The sequence below is a fragment of the Neltuma alba genome, unplaced genomic scaffold, assembly GCF_004799145.2.
Source record: "Neltuma alba isolate B1F8T4 unplaced genomic scaffold, ASM479914v2 tig00013258_pilon, whole genome shotgun sequence".
In the NCBI taxonomy this organism is placed as follows: domain Eukaryota; kingdom Viridiplantae; phylum Streptophyta; class Magnoliopsida; order Fabales; family Fabaceae; genus Neltuma; species Neltuma alba.
This window is the reverse complement of record NW_021637551.1, coordinates 161,443-182,612: the sequence shown is the minus strand read 5'-3', so window position 1 is coordinate 182,612 and position 21,170 is coordinate 161,443. Positions and strand designations below refer to the sequence as shown.

Here is a 21,170-nt window from a genome sequence, read left to right as displayed (position 1 = left end):
AATTACGCCGCAAAGAAGCAGTACATAGTACTCCTTCCGTTTTTTATTATAAGAGACATTTGATGCTTATGGCATGTTCCTATATATAAGAGACACTTAAAAGTTGTCTCTACTTTTTTGTGTTGATTCCTATTTTACCCATATTTATTGTTTCCAACTCACACTCTCCCTCCCTCCTACTTCTCTTTCTTTTAATAATTTAATTGTTCTCTATCATGCTCTCTCTCTTTATTAATGAGGGCATTTTTGGAAAAAAATTATATTTTTTACATATTGATTGTTCTTAACTAATTTTAACTGTTTTTTTGATCAACGTAATTCGGTTATTTGTCTCTTATAATAAGGAACGGAGGGAGTATTATTTAACGGGGCAAGAAAAAGATGGCGATGGTGAATGGGGAATCGGATGAGATCTCACCCTCAGCCCCAAAGTTAAAGGGGGAAAATCATAAAGGAAAACCGTTGCTGGTCATATTTACAAGAAACTTGTATAAAGCCTATGAATCCTGCATTATATATATTTACAGTATAGGATCAGATAAGAATGTGGGACTTGGCAGCACTACGGGAGCATATTTTCCTGCCGCTCTTGTTGAGAGCACAAACACAGATCTCAAGAAGTTCATAATCCTCCTCCCAGAACAACAAGGAGGCCGTCTTTGGGTCCTTCAAGAGCATCTTAGAGGCAAGGAAGGCAGCGATGGTCCATGTTTGATAGAGGCGAGCTTGTTTGCCCACAAATTTGCCGCTGCGAGTGTCGTAGTATTCGGGCCAACTATCCGTTGGCAGCCTCTTCTCTACCAAATCCACTGCTTTCTTTGCTAGGTCCACCCTCCCCATTTTCATGCATGCCAGGGTGAACTGCCGACCAAATAGACATCATTTATAATGCAATGTCATAATAAATTTAATGAGTGTAATGAAAGTTTAGACGATGTGGTTTTATGCTGATGATTTGACAAGGCCTTCTGGGTTTGGTTCAAATCTAACAATCACATCTGATTTTATTTATCACATAAGTTCACTGGTGGACGTGACATTAAATGACAACATTAGAGTTGGTGGGCATGTGTTAGTTGGCTCTTAAACGCTTAAGTCGGCAAGTTTGGAAACTTGAGTATTAATTGCACGTATCCGTTCCCGTTTGTAGAATTTGTGTTGGAAGGTTTATCTGCCACCTCCAAATAGCAGATGTTTGGTCCATGCTATTAGGCAAATGAATGATTCCTATTCATGTATTAGCAGGTAGGCATTCTTTTTCTTTTTGCCCTTTTTTTTCCTAAAGATTTCGTCCTTAATTTCTATTGGCCGTGCCCCCATAACGCAGCATAACAACAACCAGCTCATGTCAGAAATTGGTGATCCCACAGTTGAGACATTACGGCACGCCAAAAGATGGACCGACTAAGTACTTTGAATTGGTCTTAGGAGATGGCTTTACCTGCCACAGAAGTGCTGGCCAAGATCCACCGTTGTGATACGACCAAGGGCTGCACAAGTTACACAAAGATTTTGAATTTAAGACCAAATAGATTCAACAAACTACTCACGGATAGCCAAACCCCAAAGAAAATGAAATCACTTGCAGAACTTACGTGTTCTTCGGGTCACAACCAGTAACTACGCGCCAATCTTCCGACTCCAACGCAGGATAACAAATCTTAAGAGGCATATGCCCCACAAGATCATCCCATTTCTGTTCTATCAGATTCAAAATAGCCTCATTCTGCTTCGGGGTGGCCAAAGCCGAAACAATGGACCAAATATTTCCAAGCATGAAAAACCTGAAATCCATGTGGGCAGGCTGCAAGTTGCCAATCAGATACCCACCATTCTCCGGAATCCAATCCATCAGCCACATCGGAATTTGTTCTGGGTAGATGTTGAACTTGTTAGTGGCATTTGTGGAATATTCTTCTGTTTTATACCTGTATATCTCATTCATCCTTTTCTTATTCAGCCAATAATATTCTCTAATGTGGAATGACAGTGCACTGAGTCTGTTGCTAATTGCCCTAACCAGATTCCTGGACCCATCACTTACTTCCACCATCTCACGGGCGCAACGAAGGGCTGAATAAAACAGTGCCTGAACTCACAGTTTCATCACATGTCACACAATTATACGCTCATGTCAAGGACACACAAAATAAAAACAAGAGTATAGGGCAATGCCAAGTGATTAAAAACAAAAATATGGCACAGCACTTGATATAAGAAACAAGAATAAAAGCAGAGCGTAGTTTCGCTCACTTGGATCTCGAGTGGGTGACCATGAATACCCATTCGCCGGTCTATCATGCAAGACCCGTCAGTGACCAGCAGAGAAGGGAACATATCAAAACCATCAGTCAAGCACAAGTTGAGGATCATTTTTAAGCCAGTTTGAACATCTATCCTTTCTTGCAAGCTGTAATCACCGGTGAGCTTCCCATAAGCCCGCAACAAGATTATCCACCACAACCCTTGTGAAGAAACCAGCATGGAAATAACAGAAGAAAGTCAGGTTATGCCATTATTAATAATTAAAAGTTTTGGATCGTGCTCACGGTTCTTCCACATTGATATTCTGGAAAAATGAATGCGCCAACCTGAATCCACGGGGGCAACACGCCCGATAGCTGATTCCCCAAAATCAGGATCTAAAACTTCTTCGTAGCTATCTTTCTCAAGAGGCATGGTTTTAACTTTGAAACTTGCAGGCATTAAGCCTTGCCCTGGGCTGTAGCAGTCCACTGTCTTCTCCCAACTCTGTTAAAATTAAGGAGGACATAGAGAATTGTAACAGTTGTCATTCTTCTAACCATATATTACGTTCATGTGGTCACATTTTGGGATACATACGGGCCAAGAGACTTATGCGATGTAACCGTGTAATTGCATGAACAATGATCACTAGTATGTCCATGAACCATGCTATTAACTAAATATTCAAAGCCCAAACATTCTTGCAATAGGTAGCTACCAGCATTGTATGGCCGGATCGGAGAGAAAGCCGGCCACTAAGCTACTAAATAACTTGAAAGGCATAAATACCTGCAATTGCAAATTGTGTATAAGGAAGTTCTTGACGATCTCGTGTTCTCCCTTAAGCAAGAAAGCAAGAGCTGAAGGGACAAAGTCCCGAAGAAAGACCTGATCGTAATTCAAGGGCTGAGCGTCGCTTGGATCATTTGCAGCCACCGTCCCCACAGGATTGCCACAGTAAGTCACAACTGCATTTCTTAGTAATTTCCATGCCTCTTTCTCCACCTCTGTTTCCTCGCCTTCACTCTGTAAATTCACATCCTTTGATTCATTCCCACCTTTTGAATGCTCTGTGTTCACGTCTTTACAGCCATCTCCTTCTCCTACACTATTATCATCATTGTCAATTCTTTCCTTCACCAGTTGTCTCACATTCTTTCCACCCTGAACATAAACCGTCTCAAATTTATTGTCATTGCGACAGGACTCGATGGACGTTGAGCAATCCCGAACCCTTGGGGCGGCACTTGTAACGAGAGATGAAACTCTTCTATTTACGCTTAAAGAAAAAGACCTTGAAGTTACCCTCGACTGACAAAAATTCGAAGAGCGCAAGCCTGTAACTTTCCGGGCTTCGTTAATCATACGGGGGAACCCCAATATTCGAAAAGAACAGTGATTGTTACGATCAAAATTGAGTCGATATTTCGACAAATTGCATGCTACATTATGGGGATATTTTGCACGAGGGTCCCCAAAAAATGATGAACTTCTACAACCACCGAGAAGCCCGCAGGAGGGTTTCATGGTGCAATGGCTGAAAAGACGAATTGCATTCATAACAGAAGAATCCCAGCCAGGAGGTGAATAAACAAATCAAATCTCCCTAAAAACTGTTTGATCTGTACACAGATGTCCTGAGTCAGAATATAGAGAATACCGAATGAGAATAAAAGACTTGCCTTCAAGAGAGTTAGGGGACAACGGTTCTAACGGTAAGCATGCAGCTTGAGATATTATTTAAGAACAAAACGGCCCCCGTAATATTGGAAAAGAAGAATGTGGTGTGGGAAAGAAATGGGCTTTTGTGCATAACTCTCACTTTCTGTAGCTAAAAGAGAAATAAAAATTGGATTAATGGGGTCAAAAAAGATAACAATCCAGATTTAGTGTTATCCTTACGCGAAAACAAAATATAGACAAGAATCGCCGTTTAACCCTGCCTGTGCGGATGGCCGATGGCTTCAAATGAAGTTGGTAACCACGTGGTGTTAAAGGTGGGATTAAGCTTTTGGATTTTGCCTTTTGCGAGGTCTCAAAACTCTCGATTAAGATTTTTCTCATTCTGCTATTATCAGTGCTAGGAATCCCAGATGGTTGTTTACTATTTTTACAAATTTTTCTTTGACCTTGTATTTTCGGTGATGCGAGGGGTTTGGGTTGACGCTAGACGTTAGAAATAGAGACGCCGTGAAGAAATAGAGTCAGATTATCTGCTAATAAACCAATTCCCTAGAAGTGTGAGATTATTATTAGTTCATGACCCTTTCTTGCAAAGGCACGTAAAACACACCACTTGTATAAAAAAGTCTTATAATTAAGATCGAAGGCAGTATTAAAAAATTCACATTTTTTTCTTTTATGTGAAATTAGATACAGGCCTGTTATGTGTGCATATATTAGAGTGAATTCTTTAAAGCTGATATTCATGAATTTTTATAAAGTTTTTTATATACTTTTCGTTTTATCATTTTTTATAAAACATAAAATTTTACCTCTCTTTCTTAAAAGACAAGCTTCAGAAAATTTATGGATTCCCAATTTTAAAAAAAAAAATTTTAGCAACAGCACATGCATTATATTGAAGAAATGTTCTGAATAGGAAGGGGAAAAAAAGGAGACATAATTCTTTTTGACCAGAAAAAAGAGGCATAATTTAGTTTAATGATACGGTAATCATCGCAACAGTGAAGGATTCGACATCAAAAATCGACAAGACTCAAAATATTTGTTTTTGATGAAAAAGTCAAATGGATTTAAAACGGAATTAAAAAAATTAGAATACAAGAGGGAAACGGCATACAGCAAGTACAAGTGGCCGCACCAGATCGTAGCCTTCTTCGTCCCTAGGCTCCAGTTGCCGTGCCTCTATCCGCTTACTTTCCTCGTGCTTCTCTTCTCCTGCCATGGCTATAATCTTGGGCTCCCTGTCCCCAACAACACTGCTATCCCCGAGGAATACAACGTCGTTCCAACTCCCCCTTTTTTGTTCCTCCATCTCCTGGGGTTTGCTTCATGACTTCTCGTCTCACTCCCTCCATTCCTCTCGGTTCTGCTGCTGCTCCGTTTCTCCCAAACCCCAATCGGTAATCCTAACCAAAATTCTGCATCTAAAATTTATCTTCCACTGGCATATGTCATGGTCCTGGGGTCTTTCCATATAGAAGGTATTCAATCTGAATATCTAAGAAGAAAAATGCGGCGTATTAGGATAATCTTTTCTTGATTTCTTGGGCAGGACCCTAAATCAGTTTGTACTAATGGCTTACTTTTTGTAGACCGTATGATCATTTCTATTGGTTTCACAAGATTAATCAAAGAACTGCCCAACGAAGTCCAATTTTTTAAAGCATTCTTCTGTTATTTGTATGCGTTGTTTACTCTTTCCCTGCATCCGTGTCAGAGGTATGCATCGCATCTTTTGCTCGCAAAATTAATCCTTAAAGCTGATAGTAAGGACTAAGGAGTCAGATATGAAGAAGAAACCATGAGGCCTTTTTATGGTTGCCCACTCTTTCCTCTGTGTAGATTCACTATATACATTTAACTAGCTAATGGAGCACAGACCGTGTTCATTGCCGTCATATCATTTTAAATAAATACTGCTTACAATATAGAAAGAGAAGCAAAGGCTCTAAAGTCTGTGATCTTTCCTGCAAACATTATAAAGTAATAACAATGGAGAACATTGAATAATCTGTCATTGAGGGATAGGAAAGCAGATAGAAAATCACATATTTAAGAGATTGGTACCTATGGAAAGAAGGGGTGAAACCCAGAAGAGGCACAATATAAAAACTTCCCTAAACATTTATTATTTATATTTATTCATGTATTACTTAGAACATCCGTCTACTTTGTTGCTACTGTCTTCTTTTTCCACTTTGACATGGGGCCACCTGCTAATGGCCTTCGATTCTATCTCTGCTGATGTATAATCAGACCAAAGCTCTTGCAGTTCCAAGGAGGAAAGCAATGTTTTTGACCTTATCAAGTTATGTTATCTCAGAAGTTGCTTTGCATGGCATGGCTGTGGCTCAAGCTCAGCAATCTGTTGTGTTCAGAGAATATGTGGACACATTTGATGGTTATTCATTCAAGTATCCCGGGAACTGGATCCAAGTCCGAGGTGCTGGGGCTGACATATTCTTCCGAGACCCTTATGTTCTGGATGAAAATATGTCAGTTGAAGTGTCCTCGCCTTCATCTTCCAGATATAAGAGTGTTGAAGATTTGGGTCCTCCCGAGGAAGCAGGAAAGAAAGTACTCAAGCAGTATTTGACTGAGTTCATGTCTACAAGACTTGGTGTAAGACGCGAATCAAATATTCTAAGCACATCTTCAAGAGTTGCTGATGATGGCAAGCTATACTACGAAGTCGAGGTTAGTCGTAATATTGAGTATTGGCAATATCGGCTGCATAATTACTGCTTATTGATCATGAGATTAGAGTAGAAAATCTGATTACGTCTATTGATTTGTTCATTAAATTGTTTTGTTGGTACCAGGTAAACATAAAGTCATACGCTAACAACAATGAACTGGCTGTGATGCCACAAGACCGAGTGGTACGTCTGGAATGGGACCGGAGGTACCTATCTGTTCTTGGAGTTGAAAACAACCAGTTATACGAGCTGCGATTGCAGGCACCTGAAAATGTATTTTTACAAGAGGAAAGTGATCTTCGTCAAGTAATGGGATCATTTCGAGTGAACAAGGTAGCTGCTTAGATATTCTGAGATCTTCCACAATCTTGTTTCTTTATTCTTTCTTTGTTCTAATGATCATCTTCAGTCACTTGTGTTTATTGAAGTTATTTCATTTATGGCATCGAAAAGTCTTACACGAGTACTTTGACTGTCGTTATTATTCTATTTTTTCTTCGTTTTATTAAACAAATAAGTAACCAGCCCAAGGCTTTATGCAAGATGACACTGCATTTGGAAATAGAGATTCCGTTGTGCAATCTATGAGATGATTAGAGTGAGGACGCTAACAGCCCTTGATGGAACAGTAATTAAAAGCCAGACATGAATCAAACTAAACCATAAACATAAATCTAAATTTCCTTTACGGAATAGCTAGTAAACAGACAAGGGGACCCAAAGTAATTGGCTAGAGTTTCCTTTTTCATATTTACACAGTTATTTTATCGTGCTTATTGAAATCCATGCGAACCATTAAAATTTTATATCTATATTATATGTGCACAGGAAAAATCTAGTTGAGTTACAAAACTTGATTTCTATGGATTGTCGATTTGCGCACTGCCTGAAATCAAATACGGTTGGGATCCATTTGCGTCACCTTCGGATCCAAGCATAATCTGCCTAGGACTAGGAGCATGGCATACGCGAACTCTCTAGCTCGCCAGAGAATTTTAGTACGAAACTTTGCTAATTGTGGTTTCCAAAGGCGTTCCCTCTAGCGCCGGTCTGAAAATCATCCTCCTCTCTAAACCACCTTATTCGTCTAACCCCCACTCCCCAACGTTTGGCGAATCAAAAACAATACGGACACTTCTTTTAATGGGGATTCAAACTTTGATTAGTCATATTGTGAGGGATTAGTTTTTTTCTACTAAACTCAATTCTGTTGGTGGTGCGCCTTTTTTGTTTTAAATTCTTTGGATATTAGTCAAAATTTCAGCATAGCTAAGTGGGTTGGGCCCAGCAAGAAATTGAGGATCTAAAAGTTTTGGGTGTGAATCCAGCCTGCGGTCCGTAGTAAGCCCATTAGATTTGTAATAATCGGACACCCGCATTCCTGGGGCCCTATTCATGATCTTGTTTGCCGAATTGACTCGGCCGTCATTACTGACCCCCTCCATGACATAACCTCTGCAAACCCAATTTCGATCTGTCGAGTGGTTCTATACATCCACCGACCAAATAAAGAAATGAGTGATTAATTTATTAGTATATCTGTAATTACGATAATGTTTTGAAATGGAATAAAGAAAATCTTAACACAAAAGGAAATGGACACGAATGTTAAAGGAAAATCTCTTGCTGACTTTCCGCCGATCGGAACCATGTCACAGAAAGTTTTGATCTTCAGCTCTCCGTTTTTTTTTTTTGGCAACAAATCATCCCATATCTGCTGGTTTTATGGGAGGAAATTTTTTGTTGACTAATTATAGTCATGGCAAACGAAAGAAATAATAAGGAAACATTATATTATGGAATCGCCGCGGCAGATTCGGTCATTAAAATAAATAAATAACACTAATTGAAAAGCGAACCAAGATGCGAGGGGGAAGAAATTTCGTGCTTGGGGCCACACAATTTTCTCACCTAGATTATCTATTATGGTCGGCTCAATTTAAAACGTTATCCTCCTAAGGCTTGCGAATTGTCTGTCCAGCGGAATAACTATTCCTTTCAAAATTGGACTAACTACCATACTGAAATTTTAAATAAAAAATTAAAATTTTATATAAATTTTATTTTGTTTATAACCGGAGCAAATATTTATAACCGGAGCAAATATTTTATGTCTTTCCTCCAGTCCTCTAAGATTTATCCATTTCCAACACACTCCACTTCGAGAGTCAAGACAGGTGCCACCGTTGGTCCGGCAAGACACGCGAATGGCCACGTGGCACTAGCTGTGCCTCTATTTTATGACACATGTCCCGCCATGGAGAGAGATACCGAGACCTCGACACGCAACGGTTTCAGTATGGACCCCACCAGAAAATAAAAGCCAATGTAATGTGGGGAAGGAAACCTGAGCCGGGCGGGATCGAAGTTCCACGTGGCGCGAGTCTTCTAGCGGCTGGCCCCACTAAATCATAGACGTTAATTTCCAAGGTAACAGGCGCTTCGGGGGAAGCCACGTCTCTGGTGAGGGGGGACGTGCCTCCCTAGCGGGTGACTTTGGCGGAGGATTTGTGACCAATTGCTTAAATTAATTACGAAAGGCCTGTCGGTGATGGGCAGGGGCGGTGGCAGTTAACCAGCCAAATCAAACGTATTAGGAAATTAACGCCTTCCCATTTTCCCGTTATTTTGTTTCTTCTTTTTCCCCTCCCAATCAATAGAGTTGTGGCTTTTCCGGGTGAATACTGAACTAAGGTTTTCATGTGCGACAAAGGAACTTAAAACAATTTTAAGTTTCGCAACGCAGCGGCTCTTTCCTTGTGGGAATAAAATCTCGTGCGTTTCTGGGGGGCGAAGCTGTTTTTTATTTTTTATTTTTTGAAAAAAATAGTGCACAGGATGAATGATCAGGGATCACGCAGCCAATCTGTTTGATTCTCATTTTCAACATTATAGCTCGGCATGGATAGGGAATATAAAGGTAGAGTGAATTAGAATAATTATGGTCTGATCGAGATTCAGAAATTATATGGCGCGTTTTGTGTCGAAATTAATTCTCCCCGTGCTTGACAGCTGACGTATCATGTGTTAATGCGTGCCTCAATTTCCAAAATTTGGACGTAACTAAAGATATTAATTTCTTTTCGGCCCCAAAAAATTGATATTATTTCGTTCACTTACAGTCCCCCACAAAAAATGACATTAATATTATTTAGTCCGCCGAAAAGAAAAGGAAATGTGTTTTTTGGATCCAGCCATTTCAAAATCAAATGCAGGAGAAAATTCATGGGGCTATCAATAGGGCCAAATGGTCATTCCTGGTCAATCATTTAACAGCGTATTGGTAAAATTGAAGATGGTATACTGTATATAAATATCCTTAAGGCAGTAATAAAATGCAATCTTATGATTCGTCAAGTTTGATGCCATATTATTCCTGAATGTTTCGATCACAAAAGACTTAGAGCCAAGTGAAAGCGAGACTTAATTCAAGACGCGCCATACATTTGGAGCCGAAAAGAAAAATGCATACTAACATCCAACACCAACGACTAACTGTAACCGTTGGGTCAAAAGAATTCAGGGGACCAAACTAAAAAAGTGTAACTAATATATAATTTAATCGAAAAGGTCAAAAGAAAAATGAAGAAACGACACGGTTTGATTTCCACGTCCCATTACTTGCCTAATTGATGCCAAGATTCGATTGATCCAGGATTCATATCTCTCACCTTCCAAAAGTTAAAAGATAATATATTCATTATTCCCCCACTGACGCGGGGAAGAAGTTATTCACTCGGTGATTTTCCCTTTTCCACAATTGCCCTCCATGGTCCTATATAAGCAGACCCTTTGCCACCCTCCTTGGTCACCACAGCCAGACTAAGAAATCCGCTTGCACAGTAAATTAATCAGTAGCTTTCTAGCTCTTATTTGAAAACCTTTCATTTTCCCTTTCGCTGTTGAGAGATGGCACCTGATATCACCACCGCTGCTGCCAACGCCGCAGCCGCACGAGCCAAGGGGTCAAGCCGTGCGTATGTTACTTTTCTTGCAGGTGACGGTGACTACGTGAAGGGCGTGGTCGGCTTGGCCAAAGGTCTGCGAAAGGCCAAGAGCGTCTACCCCTTGGTGGTTGCCACTTTGCCGGATGTTCCCGAGGAGCACCGCAAGATTCTGATCTCTCAAGGCTGCATTGTGAAGGAGATCGAGCCTGTGTACCCGCCGGAGAACCAAACCCAGTTCGCCATGGCCTACTATGTCATCAACTACTCCAAGCTCCGTATTTGGAACGTGTGTACCTTTCTATCCTCTGTCTTCATGTCCCTTTTAACTTAATTGATCTGCATTTTAACCCTCTACCCTTCTCTGCTCCCCTTGATTTCTCGTGTCACAGTTTTCTCTTAGGTCACTTTCCATCATTTATGCCGTTAATATCGTTTTACTTGACTGTTAACCGGAACTATCGTCTCCCAGTCACTTCGGTATCTCTTTATCTTTCTGATCAAAATAATATAGATATAATTTGATTAAAAAAACTTGTGCAGTTTGTGGAGTACAGCAAGATGATATACCTGGATGGAGATATCCAAGTATTTGACAACATCGACCACCTTTTTGATCTGCCCAACGACTATTTCTATGCGGTGATGGACTGCTTCTGTGAGAAAACATGGAGCCAGTCTCCACAGTACCAGATCGGGTATTGCCAGCAGTGCCCTGATAAGGTGGCCTGGCCGGCCAGCATGGGACCCAAGCCACCCCTATACTTCAACGCTGGGATGTTCGTTTTCGAGCCGAACCTCTCCACTTACACTGACCTCCTCAAAACCCTGCAAGTCACTCTGCCTACCATATTTGCTGAACAGGTAATTAATTCCACATCTCTTTTACCATCTGTAGTCTGCGTATGGATATATAGTCAAAGGATTTGTGAATATGATTATATTTTTGCTTGCAGGATTTTCTGAACATGTACTTCAGGGACAAATACAGGCCCATATCTAACCAGTACAACCTTGTGCTGGCTATGCTGTGGCGTCACCCTGAGAATGTCCAGCTTGATGATGTCAAAGTGGTTCACTACTGTGCCGCTGTGAGTACAGTTCTATTGCATAGAATAACTTATTTGTATGAATTTGAAACCTTTATTACATGTGGAATTATTCTGATGGGGTTAATTGCAGGGGTCAAAGCCATGGAGGTTCACAGGAAAAGAAGCGAACATGGACAGGGAAGACATAAAGATGCTGGTGAAGAAGTGGTGGGACATATACGAGGACGAGACACTGGACTATGAGAATACTGTGAATGTTGAACGTATCAAGGGGGCATTAACTGAGGCTGGTGGTATTCACTATGTTCCAGCTCCATCCGCCGCATAGATTGCTCTACTTCTTATGTGCAGGAGTGGAGAGTCCTAATAATTTCCCTTTTTTTTTTTTTTCTTGGGTTTCTTCTTGATTGGTCGAGTATGGATTCTGTATAGAAGTCATACAGGCGCTTAAGTTTTTATTGTTATGACCCTCACAGACCGCTTTTATTGGTCCCTTTCCCTTTTTTAGGCCATTGTTGGACTATGGATATCCTTCATTTTATACAGGGATATTTTTATTTTCGGTATCTTGGTCTCTTTTTTTTAGTTCAATTCGGTCTTTCAGCTTTCAACGCGTAATGTTTATTGTAGCAAAAGATTCGCCCAGTAACGTCGTGTCTCTTGAATGAGAGAAATCGGGGACTTTAACAATTAAGAGTTAATCGTGGAAAATAAAACAATAGATAAGAGACAGTATCTTCTCCAGTTTCCCTTAATCCGAAACACGAAGATTGTCTTATTGCCTCCCCGCTCTCTCCTGTATGTTCTGTATGTGTAATTATATAATTCCTCAGCGATCTCCTTCTTTGACTCGGGCCAGTGGTGCAGATGCAATTGCGAAGTTTGGGCCAGCGATCTCCTTTTTATTAATTTAATAGGTTCATATTCTCTTAAAAAATGGATTTATCCACCAACAAGAGTTGGTCTAGTTGGTAAGGAGTCGGCTTGTGAGGACCTTGTTGGTGGGCGATCTGTAAGTACCTCTGTAAGCGCTCTCTGAGTCTGGAGGCATGCCCTGGCCCTGGTGAGTCCCGGGACCCAACTCACCTAAACTATTTCTGTACCAAAAAAAAAAAAAGGATTTATCCTTGAATTGTGATTTAGAACGAAGCGTCAAAAGGCGATCTCCTTGATTCTGCACAGCCATTTTAGCTTTCAGCAACAAAAACAAATTTTTTTGGACCTTCCAGCGGGAACAATTTTCATTTTGCCAGCTCAGCGGGAAGAATCAAAACATCGATAAAAAGAATTTAATTATTATATAAGCTTTATGACAGGGTCGCGCTAATATTGCTCAGGTTTCATGTTTCGACGCTTATATGTGGGCTGGGTCGAAATTTAGTTATTGAATTTTAGATCATATATTTCCTTTAAAGAATAACACAAAGAAATGATGGCAAAAAAGAACAACACAAAGAAATAAAATTAAAAAAAAGGAGTGCGTAAATTTTATTTCTTAAATCGGTTAATCAATTTTTTTCTCCCCCGTGGCTTCAAACCTTACGTTGGCAGATGGGAAGTAGGTAGTCGGTTGGTGGTTGTTTAAAATGCCTGTTCATCATAACTGCGGAGTTGGAACGAAACTATCGTCCTGAGAGAGGGAAAAAAACGCTCATGGGTTCTGATGGTAATTCAGGGCCGACGATCGAGATCAATGATCTGAAATTCACGTATCCTGGGATCGACGGCCATCCTCCGCCGGGTTCCGCTCCTCTCATCCAAGACTTCTCTCTCAGCCTCAATTCCGGCGACCGCTGCCTTCTCGTCGGATCTAATGGCGCTGGTTCGTTCTGCTTGCTTATGCTCTATAACTGTCAACTAAATTATCATTTATTGATTTCTATGCTATGAGAGGCTGCATTATTTGAAGCTCGCTCGATTGAGATACGTTGTGTAGTCATTTGGCTGTGAACGGACTTTAACTTCCTGGTTTGGTAGCGCAGAGTTGAAAAAAAGAATAGAAAACCAGAAATTCGAGGAGTTCCGTCCTGATTTTTTCCTTTCTCTCAACTTCTTATCCTCCTACTCAGGTTGTAATTGAAGGTCATAACTAATGCGTTGAGTTTATTCCAAGTATGATTTAACCAACGCGAAAAAGGAACTTGTTTCTGTATTAGATTCGGTTGTTTGCAAGATGGAACAAACGAAATAAAATCGCTAGAATCTTACTTCCTTCCATTTTGTATTCTTAGCGAGCAAGTTCTAATGAGTAAACCTGAATCCTCATAGGTCTGTTAAATCTGACTTATTTGCTGATGATAGTTTCTTTTTGACAGGCAAGACCACTATACTTAAGATATTAGGAGGGAAGCACATGGTGGAACCAAGCATGGTTCGGGTACTTGGAAGATCGGCTTTTCATGACACCACTTTAGTATCTTCTGGCGATCTGTGTTATCTCGGCGGCGAGGTTGGTGCAATAATACCTCTATCTTTGTCATTTGCACTCCAAGAAAGGAGAGTTCGAAAACACCATTAAGATTTATATATACAAGGATGAGGATCAACCAACTATTGTGGAAGTGACCAAATTAACCACTGTGTGATATTTTTTCCCCTTCCCTTTCGGATACAGGCTTCACAATATGCATTTTGAAAGCTTAGTTTAGATTGTGCAGAGCTAATTCCTTAGACCAACCAACGCTTCATCGAGTAACCGTTGCTGTCCATAATAGTTGTGCTTAATGTCCTACAAGAATTTATGCAAGCCACATCTTACCAGGGCCCATCGTATGCTATGCATATCAGCAATACATCTATTGTTGATTGTGGTCTGTGGATAGGCAGTAACAGTCTAGAAACAGTTAGACATTGATGAGGGAGAATGAAGAAATGAGTTAGATTATTATAATCCAGCAGTTAACTTTCAGTTTATTACTCATGCCTATTTAGATTAAATGACTTCTTTTATTTTTCAAATTCTGGTCAGTGGAGACGAGATGTTGCTTTTGCAGGGTTTGAGGTCCCAATACAAATGGATGTTTCTGCAGAGAAACTGATATTTGGGGTAGGTGGGATTGATCCTGGAAGAAGAGCAGAGCTAATCAAGGTAGGATGAATTTAATTACCTATACTATTGAACCCCATATTAACTGTCTGTGGTGTTGCTTTTTCCTAATTTTCTGAAACTGACTATTAATTCTTTGATCATTTGTTGGCCTTCCATACATAAAGATAAAACTGACTTGTAGAAGAGCATAGAGAGTACAAATTCAGTGATTTGCTGTTTATTGAACAAATAATCGATTTGCATTAACAAGAAAAAAGTAAAAGTGTTATTAAGTTGTGTGACATTCTAATTTTCTTCAGAACCATTTTGGGCCTTAGTTTGGGATTTTAAGTATTTGTAAGCTAAACTTTTAGCAATTTTGTGGATATTGAAGCATACTGATACTGATAAAATTAATTGGTTCGACTGGATCGCATCTGATTCACGGTCAAATTATCAAAATCAACATGTCCTGGTAATCCTTCCCCAGATGAACCACACAAGCACCTCCTAACTGACTTAGTTTACCTCACCTTTATTACTGTTTTCTTTTCCTTTCTTTTTTTCTGTTTTGTGAGGCGATGAAGATGTGGTGGTTCTAATTACAAATTACAAAGTTTTCTTTAAAACCAAAGGGTACTGCTTATAAGCCCAGATTTGACCGTTTGTCACGGAATGGTAATCCCTCCCTAGGAAAACGGAAGGCTGCAAAATTTAACACATAAAATTAGGACTTAATGGTGCCCAAAAGGATCTCCCAATTCTGCTACTGTATATAGACGCCAAGTCATTTCTATTGTTATTCCAACCGGATTGAGCTCATTTATGAGAAGGTTTTTCCTAAAAACACATACATTGTTCTCTCTGGAAAACCTTTGCCTAATTTTCCTTGTTGATTTTCAACATTCCAGGTACTAGATATCAATCTCTCCTGGAGGATGCATAAAGTATCTGATGGTCAAAGAAGAAGAGTTCAAATCTGTATGGGTCTTCTCAAGCCATTCAAGGTGTGAATGTGTGATTATAAAGCTCATGGTAGATGGGAAACTGTTGTAGCCTCTTCTTTTTCCAACTTGCTAGTTGAATTCAGGACAAGTTGTATAATTGAGGCATCATTGTACAAAAATATAATGTCGATCCTTGTTTTTCTAGGTTCTTCTTCTTGATGAGATAACAGTGGATCTTGATGTTCTAGCAAGGGCCGATCTTCTGAACTTTCTACGAAAGGAATGCGAAGAGAGGGGTGCTACAATTATCTATGCAACACACATTTTTGACGGTCTTGAGAATTGGCCTACACACATAGTATGTCTTACGTTCCATCTCTGAATCCTTTTATGCTCATGATTTGACATGATGCTTACTGATTTCGTTGTTTACAAGGTTTACGTAGCTCATGGAAAGCTGCAACTGGCAATGCCTATCGATAAAGTCAAAGACATCAGCAAATTGTCACTGATGGTTAGTTCGTTTCCCAAAATTCAGTTAAATTTCTTTGGTCAATAAGTAGGGTAAATGTAGATTCCTCAATGCGGAGTCGCATGAGCCTTTATGAGCTGACAAACTTAATATAAAAGGGGTGTGGATGTGGAGTGGAGAGCATGGTCTAAGCAGTGGAATTTCAGGCATGAATAAATACATTAATGAATGATTGTGCCCGATTGGTGTTTGAATGCGCAGAGAACAGTTGAAAGTTGGCTGAGGAAAGAACGAGACGAAGAGAGGAAGAGAAGGAAAGAAAGGAAGGCAAAAGGTCTGCGGGAATTTGAAAGGCAAGCTGAGGGAAGCCGAGTGACAGGAGATCCGGCTCGACTGATGAATAATGGCTGGGCAGCGGGGCGACTGAATCCCACCGTTGCTGGCGAGGAGAACTTTCTCTTCAGCTCAAACAGGGTGCTGAGGCAGTAGATATGTTCAAATTCCTTCCTGCCCCCGATCGATATTTTTCATGTTCCTTTTTGGGCCTCCATCAAAACGCTACGAATGCCTTCTTCCATTTTAAACTTCTACGTTGGGGCCTTGCTTGTTATCCTGATAAAATGAGTCGTGCTATTTATAATGTATGAATAGCACAAGTTCTTATAAACCTATTATATCAAATATATATTGATTTATTGATATTAACATGCGTGATGGGATTGAGCTAGACAATGACACCATTGTAGGAGTGCCACAAATCGCATAATATTACACGGCGTGGCGTGCTTTTTTCTAATTCAATTTTGGGCGCCTTCCTTGATTAACGTCCAAAACAAGATTATTGGTCGAATGATGGGTTTGACCGTGCAGGGCTTGGACCCATTTGAAATCACAATTTTAAGCATCTATAGACACATCTTATATAAGTCGAACAAAATTTTTTATTTTGGAAATCATAATTTAAAAACCAATTATAAATTATTTTAAATGAGCCCTCAAACTCCTCTCAATTAGTGATTATGTATATAGCTATGCTTTTCATTTTTACATCTCCCATCCTAACTCTTTTCTTTCCTAGTTACATTCGCCTACATAATGTTAACGAATTCTCTCCCATATTCCGGTAGTTTACCATGTTCTCAATCATCGGTAAATTGTTTTGTTCCAATGACCGTGGATATTCTCTCTTTTTTCCCCCTAAACTTCAACGACAAGTGCAGCTCTACAATGACTTAAAATCTGTTAATACATCCACAGAAAAACCATTACTTTTTTCAATTGAAAAAAATGATTTGACAATATATACTCACTTCACTGGTGTCTAATTCTAAGACAACTAAGCTAATGAAGCGTATATGTAATTCATTCATTTATTCAGAATCTACAGAAACAAATTAATCAAAACACAGATTTGCTAGCATATGACATAACAATATAACAATTAACTAAACTGGGGAAAAATCACGCAGGAACAGAATCAGTGTCAATCAATGTGATGATACAAGCCAAAAGCCCACTCTAAAGTAAAGATTGCAGCATCCCATCGAACATGATTGCCTTTTAAGCCTGATACAAAAAATACGCAAATTAACCAAATTATTATACGCAGGGCAAGAATCCAAGTAAAGCCAGCTGTAGAATTAATTATTAAAGCCTACCTTGTTGGCTATATTGTTGGAGAGCCAGTCCAGTCCCTCATAGAGTCCTTCTCCAGAAGTGGCACACGTGCTTTGGATGTACCTGACATAAAAACAAAACCACAATCCAATTATCTGAATCAACAACGTAGATAACACCACAAAACACACGTGCTTCAAATGCTCAAGGCAGGCAGACATCAATCAATTGCATCAAAATACCAGTGGCGCTGACGGAGAGAATGAAGACCAAGCTTGTCCGTGATTTCGGCAGCATTCATAGCATTTGGCAGATCTTGCTTGTTGGCAAATACAAGAAGTACTGCATCTCTCAACTCGTCCTGGGTGTTAAGAACATTAGTAAGCATTAATTCACGAAGTGATGGGAGCAAATAGTATTACTACATAAAAGTTCCAAGTTTTATTTCCGTCATTTATAGAGTTGGCCGCTAAAGAAAGTCTCCGACCAGCAAGATGATCTCTATTAATAAGCTTTAAAGGTTACCAGGCTATTTTGCACTCGATAATGTCAGAAACCCATAAAGATTCCAAAACCCAAAATGATTAATAAGATTTTGGGTTAACCAATTTCAATATTCCAGTAGAAGGACTTTTTTCCATGATGTTCTCTCTCCTTTTCCCCTTTCTCTTTCATGTTCAATTACAATGCTGTATACATAACCAAAATCCATGGCGCATGCCAAAACACAGCATTGAGAATCTTTTATTACCTCATTCAACATCCGGTGAAGTTCATCTCTGGCCTCAACAACACGATCACGATCATTGCTATCAACAACAAAGATGAGCCCTTGTGTGTTTTGGAAATAGTGTCTCCATAAAGGACGAATCTGTAGTCGCACCACGCAAGACGATTAATGAGGAAAGGTTTATGGTCCATTAAGCATGCTAGAACCAAATGGTGACATTACAAAATTATAAGCTAACCTAATAGACCCATTCAAGACAGGGTGGTAAAAGCTGCTGAGTACAACAAGCAAATGATTGAAGATTATGAATGATCTATGTTTACTGCATGTTTAAAACAAACCTTCATGACCCCATAATATCTTAGGAAAAGCATAATATGATTAGATGGCTCCAATATAAATAACGGAGTTTACGTTGTGTGCTAACAAAAGAGCCTCTAATTAGCACGAGACCCAAGCTCACATGAAAACACAACTCACATGACAAGTATTAGAGTGCATACGACACAAGTTCACTCTTGTTTTAAAAGAATTTTTTTTTAATCACTCCACTAATGGGAAATACAACAGTAAAAAACATAAAAGTATCATGGTATAGTTAATAAATCAGATAATTACCAAAGCTGAAAGAGATCTCAACATAATCTAACTACCGATAAGACACAAGTAACAAACCTTGTCCTGGCCACCAACATCCCAAACCGTGAAACTAATGTTTTTGTATTCCACAGTCTCTACGTTAAACCCTGTAAAGTAGTGAATATAAGCATCAATTGCAATTGCAATTATTTTTCTGATCATAAATACTGTAGCATGTGAAATTGGATCAGATCAAGTAAGCAAAGAACACCAAGAAACACTGGGGCATAAAATTCAGAAATATCAGCAAACGAAAAAAATGCAAGATATAAGAAAATAAGCAGCATACCAATTGTAGGAATGGTGGTCACGATCTCTCCGAGCTTGAGCTTGTATAAGATGGTAGTCTTACCAGCAGCATCGAGACCTACCATCAGAATACGCATCTCTTTCTTGGCAAAGAGCCGGCTAAATAGCTTACCGAAAGACAACCCCATCTCTTCTTTCAGCTGCATAAGGAGAAGACTCAAAGGCCAATTAAGTGATGAAATCGCAGATTCATTCATCAATCAGTTCCTCACTTTAAAAATTCAAATATTTCAGGACCATTATCATCACCACGGGACCAGAAAAACTAATTCATACCCATGCAGCAACGAGAACTGCAACGCTTAAAGGATTCAGACAAAGGATCTTCGTGCTAGACTAAAACCTCAGTAGGAAAACTATTCGCAGTTCTGTTTCTCAAATTATGTTGAAATCTAACAAACATGCACAAAAACCTCAACATCAATTAAATATTTAAACGTAAGTTGTCAAAATTTTCAGATCTGCTTGCATGAAATAATAAAATTGAAAATCACAACCGCTTGTAAGATCTATTCTCGTGAATAAATCTGCATTTACAATAGGACGTTCAATATGGTTTACACGGAAAAGAATTCGTACAGATTGAATCCTTGCAAGGAAAACCAAAAACCAAGAGATCCAAATGAGGCTCTCGTAGCGCAACCATTCATTGGCTATCTAAACGAATGAACTCGGATCCGCAGATTTCGAACCAAACTAAATTCTGATCTGAGGAAATCAAAAGCAAAAAGTTAATCTAAACATTGTAGAAGCCACTTACATGGAGAGAGATAACACGATCACTGATTTGAGTGCAGATCCAAATACAACGAGAGCAAAGCCTGTGAAGGCAGGAATGAGCTCCTCACATTTTTATAATGCACGAGAGACGGAATGCAAACGGTCATTTGACGGCGTTAGTCTCTGTTAAGGAAATTTGACTGACGCGGTTGTTGATCGTCAAAACATTTCATGAGGGCACCGATCATGCCATATCAGCGCGGGTTCTGCTTTTTCTCACCTATTTTTTATTTTAAATTTTATTTGGTCCGCAGAAGCGGATTCACCAGACACAAGAGCTCGGCATAACGCGGGCCGAGTCCAGAGCATATTTTGGGGTACTAATCCAGAATATTAAACGGAATGTGATTTTTCAGACTGTGAACTTAAACAGCATTGTCTATACTAATAAGAATTGGTCTAGCTAGTAAATAGTCGGTTTATAACTCATAAGATTATAAGTTTGAATCCTACTATGGGTGTGAGAACTTTATTAGTATGCAATCTATAAATACTTCTATAAATGCTCTCTGAGTCTGGAGGTATGCTTTAATCCTGAAAAATTTTCAGGAACTAATTCACTCAACTGGTTTTGTTAAAAAAAAAAACGTTGTCCATGGCCGGCACTAATCTTTTTCATTTTGGGTTGGATCCGAAGGACCCAACACGAGGAATAGGTCTGGCAGTCAAAATGATTATTCTTTGCGATTCATCCATACAGGCTGTTATTAAGAATTATATATTTTTATTTAATTACTTTATCCAGTCTTAAATATAAAATTTATTTTATAGTATAATTTATTAAAATGAGTCTTATATTTAAGATCGGAAGAATAAAAAATTTTCTGCAATGAATAATACAATATACAGCATTTAAGTTATAAAATGTCACATTATTCATTCTATTCATCATTTTACTATACATAAATTGTTATTTTGTTGAACATAAATTATTATTTTGTTATTTTCTTATTCGATAAAATGATCTGTTATTGTTTTGTTAAGTTGAATCTAGATTTAAGATTATTTTGGTAGACGGAG

The 21,170-nt window shown here is 39.2% G+C and overlaps 5 protein-coding genes across 6 annotated transcripts; 3 read left to right on the top strand and 2 right to left on the bottom strand.

Annotated features, from left to right (window-relative positions):
- Positions 1-360: 360 nt before the first annotated feature.
- Positions 361-3,774, bottom strand: LOC114735863 (alkaline/neutral invertase A, mitochondrial-like). The gene is made up of 6 exons (XM_028923635.1): positions 3,037-3,774; positions 2,592-2,751; positions 2,254-2,465; positions 1,596-2,089; positions 1,442-1,490; positions 361-861 (listed from the first exon to the last, which is right to left on the bottom strand). Exons 1-6 carry the CDS (start codon positions 3,772-3,774, stop codon positions 535-537), a joined length of 1,980 nt encoding a protein of 659 aa, XP_028779468.1. The 3' UTR covers positions 361-534.
- Positions 3,775-5,086: 1,312 nt separating this feature from the next.
- Positions 5,087-7,121, top strand: LOC114735848 (psbP domain-containing protein 1, chloroplastic). 2 transcript variants are annotated; one of them, XM_028923612.1, is made up of 3 exons: positions 5,087-5,333; positions 6,190-6,630; positions 6,756-7,121. In XM_028923612.1, the coding sequence occupies exons 1-3, from the start codon at positions 5,154-5,156 to the stop codon at positions 6,975-6,977; spliced, it is 843 nt and encodes a 280-aa protein (XP_028779445.1). In that variant the 5' UTR covers positions 5,087-5,153; the 3' UTR covers positions 6,978-7,121. The 2 variants fall into 2 exon arrangements, with proteins under 2 accessions (XP_028779445.1, XP_028779446.1); XM_028923613.1 differs by having other exon boundaries at positions 5,261-5,333; positions 6,257-6,630.
- A 3,341-nt stretch (positions 7,122-10,462) lies between these two features.
- LOC114735847 (galactinol synthase 2) lies at positions 10,463-12,194 on the top strand. Its single transcript, XM_028923611.1, has 4 exons — positions 10,463-10,865; positions 11,120-11,440; positions 11,533-11,667; positions 11,759-12,194. Exons 1-4 carry the CDS (start codon positions 10,542-10,544, stop codon positions 11,954-11,956), a joined length of 978 nt encoding a protein of 325 aa, XP_028779444.1. The 5' UTR covers positions 10,463-10,541; the 3' UTR covers positions 11,957-12,194.
- A 1,009-nt stretch (positions 12,195-13,203) lies between these two features.
- LOC114735840 (ABC transporter I family member 20) lies at positions 13,204-16,846 on the top strand. Its single transcript, XM_028923603.1, has 7 exons — positions 13,204-13,450; positions 13,944-14,077; positions 14,597-14,716; positions 15,568-15,663; positions 15,809-15,961; positions 16,040-16,117; positions 16,337-16,846. Exons 1-7 carry the CDS (start codon positions 13,282-13,284, stop codon positions 16,562-16,564), a joined length of 978 nt encoding a protein of 325 aa, XP_028779436.1. The 5' UTR covers positions 13,204-13,281; the 3' UTR covers positions 16,565-16,846.
- Positions 16,847-17,325: 479 nt separating this feature from the next.
- Positions 17,326-20,263, bottom strand: LOC114735890 (ADP-ribosylation factor 1). The gene is made up of 7 exons (XM_028923667.1): positions 20,131-20,263; positions 19,351-19,510; positions 19,098-19,168; positions 18,444-18,563; positions 17,935-18,053; positions 17,734-17,815; positions 17,326-17,641 (listed from the first exon to the last, which is right to left on the bottom strand). Exons 2-7 carry the CDS (start codon positions 19,496-19,498, stop codon positions 17,636-17,638), a joined length of 546 nt encoding a protein of 181 aa, XP_028779500.1. The 5' UTR covers positions 19,499-19,510; positions 20,131-20,263; the 3' UTR covers positions 17,326-17,635.
- Between the last annotated feature and the right edge of the window lie 907 nt (positions 20,264-21,170).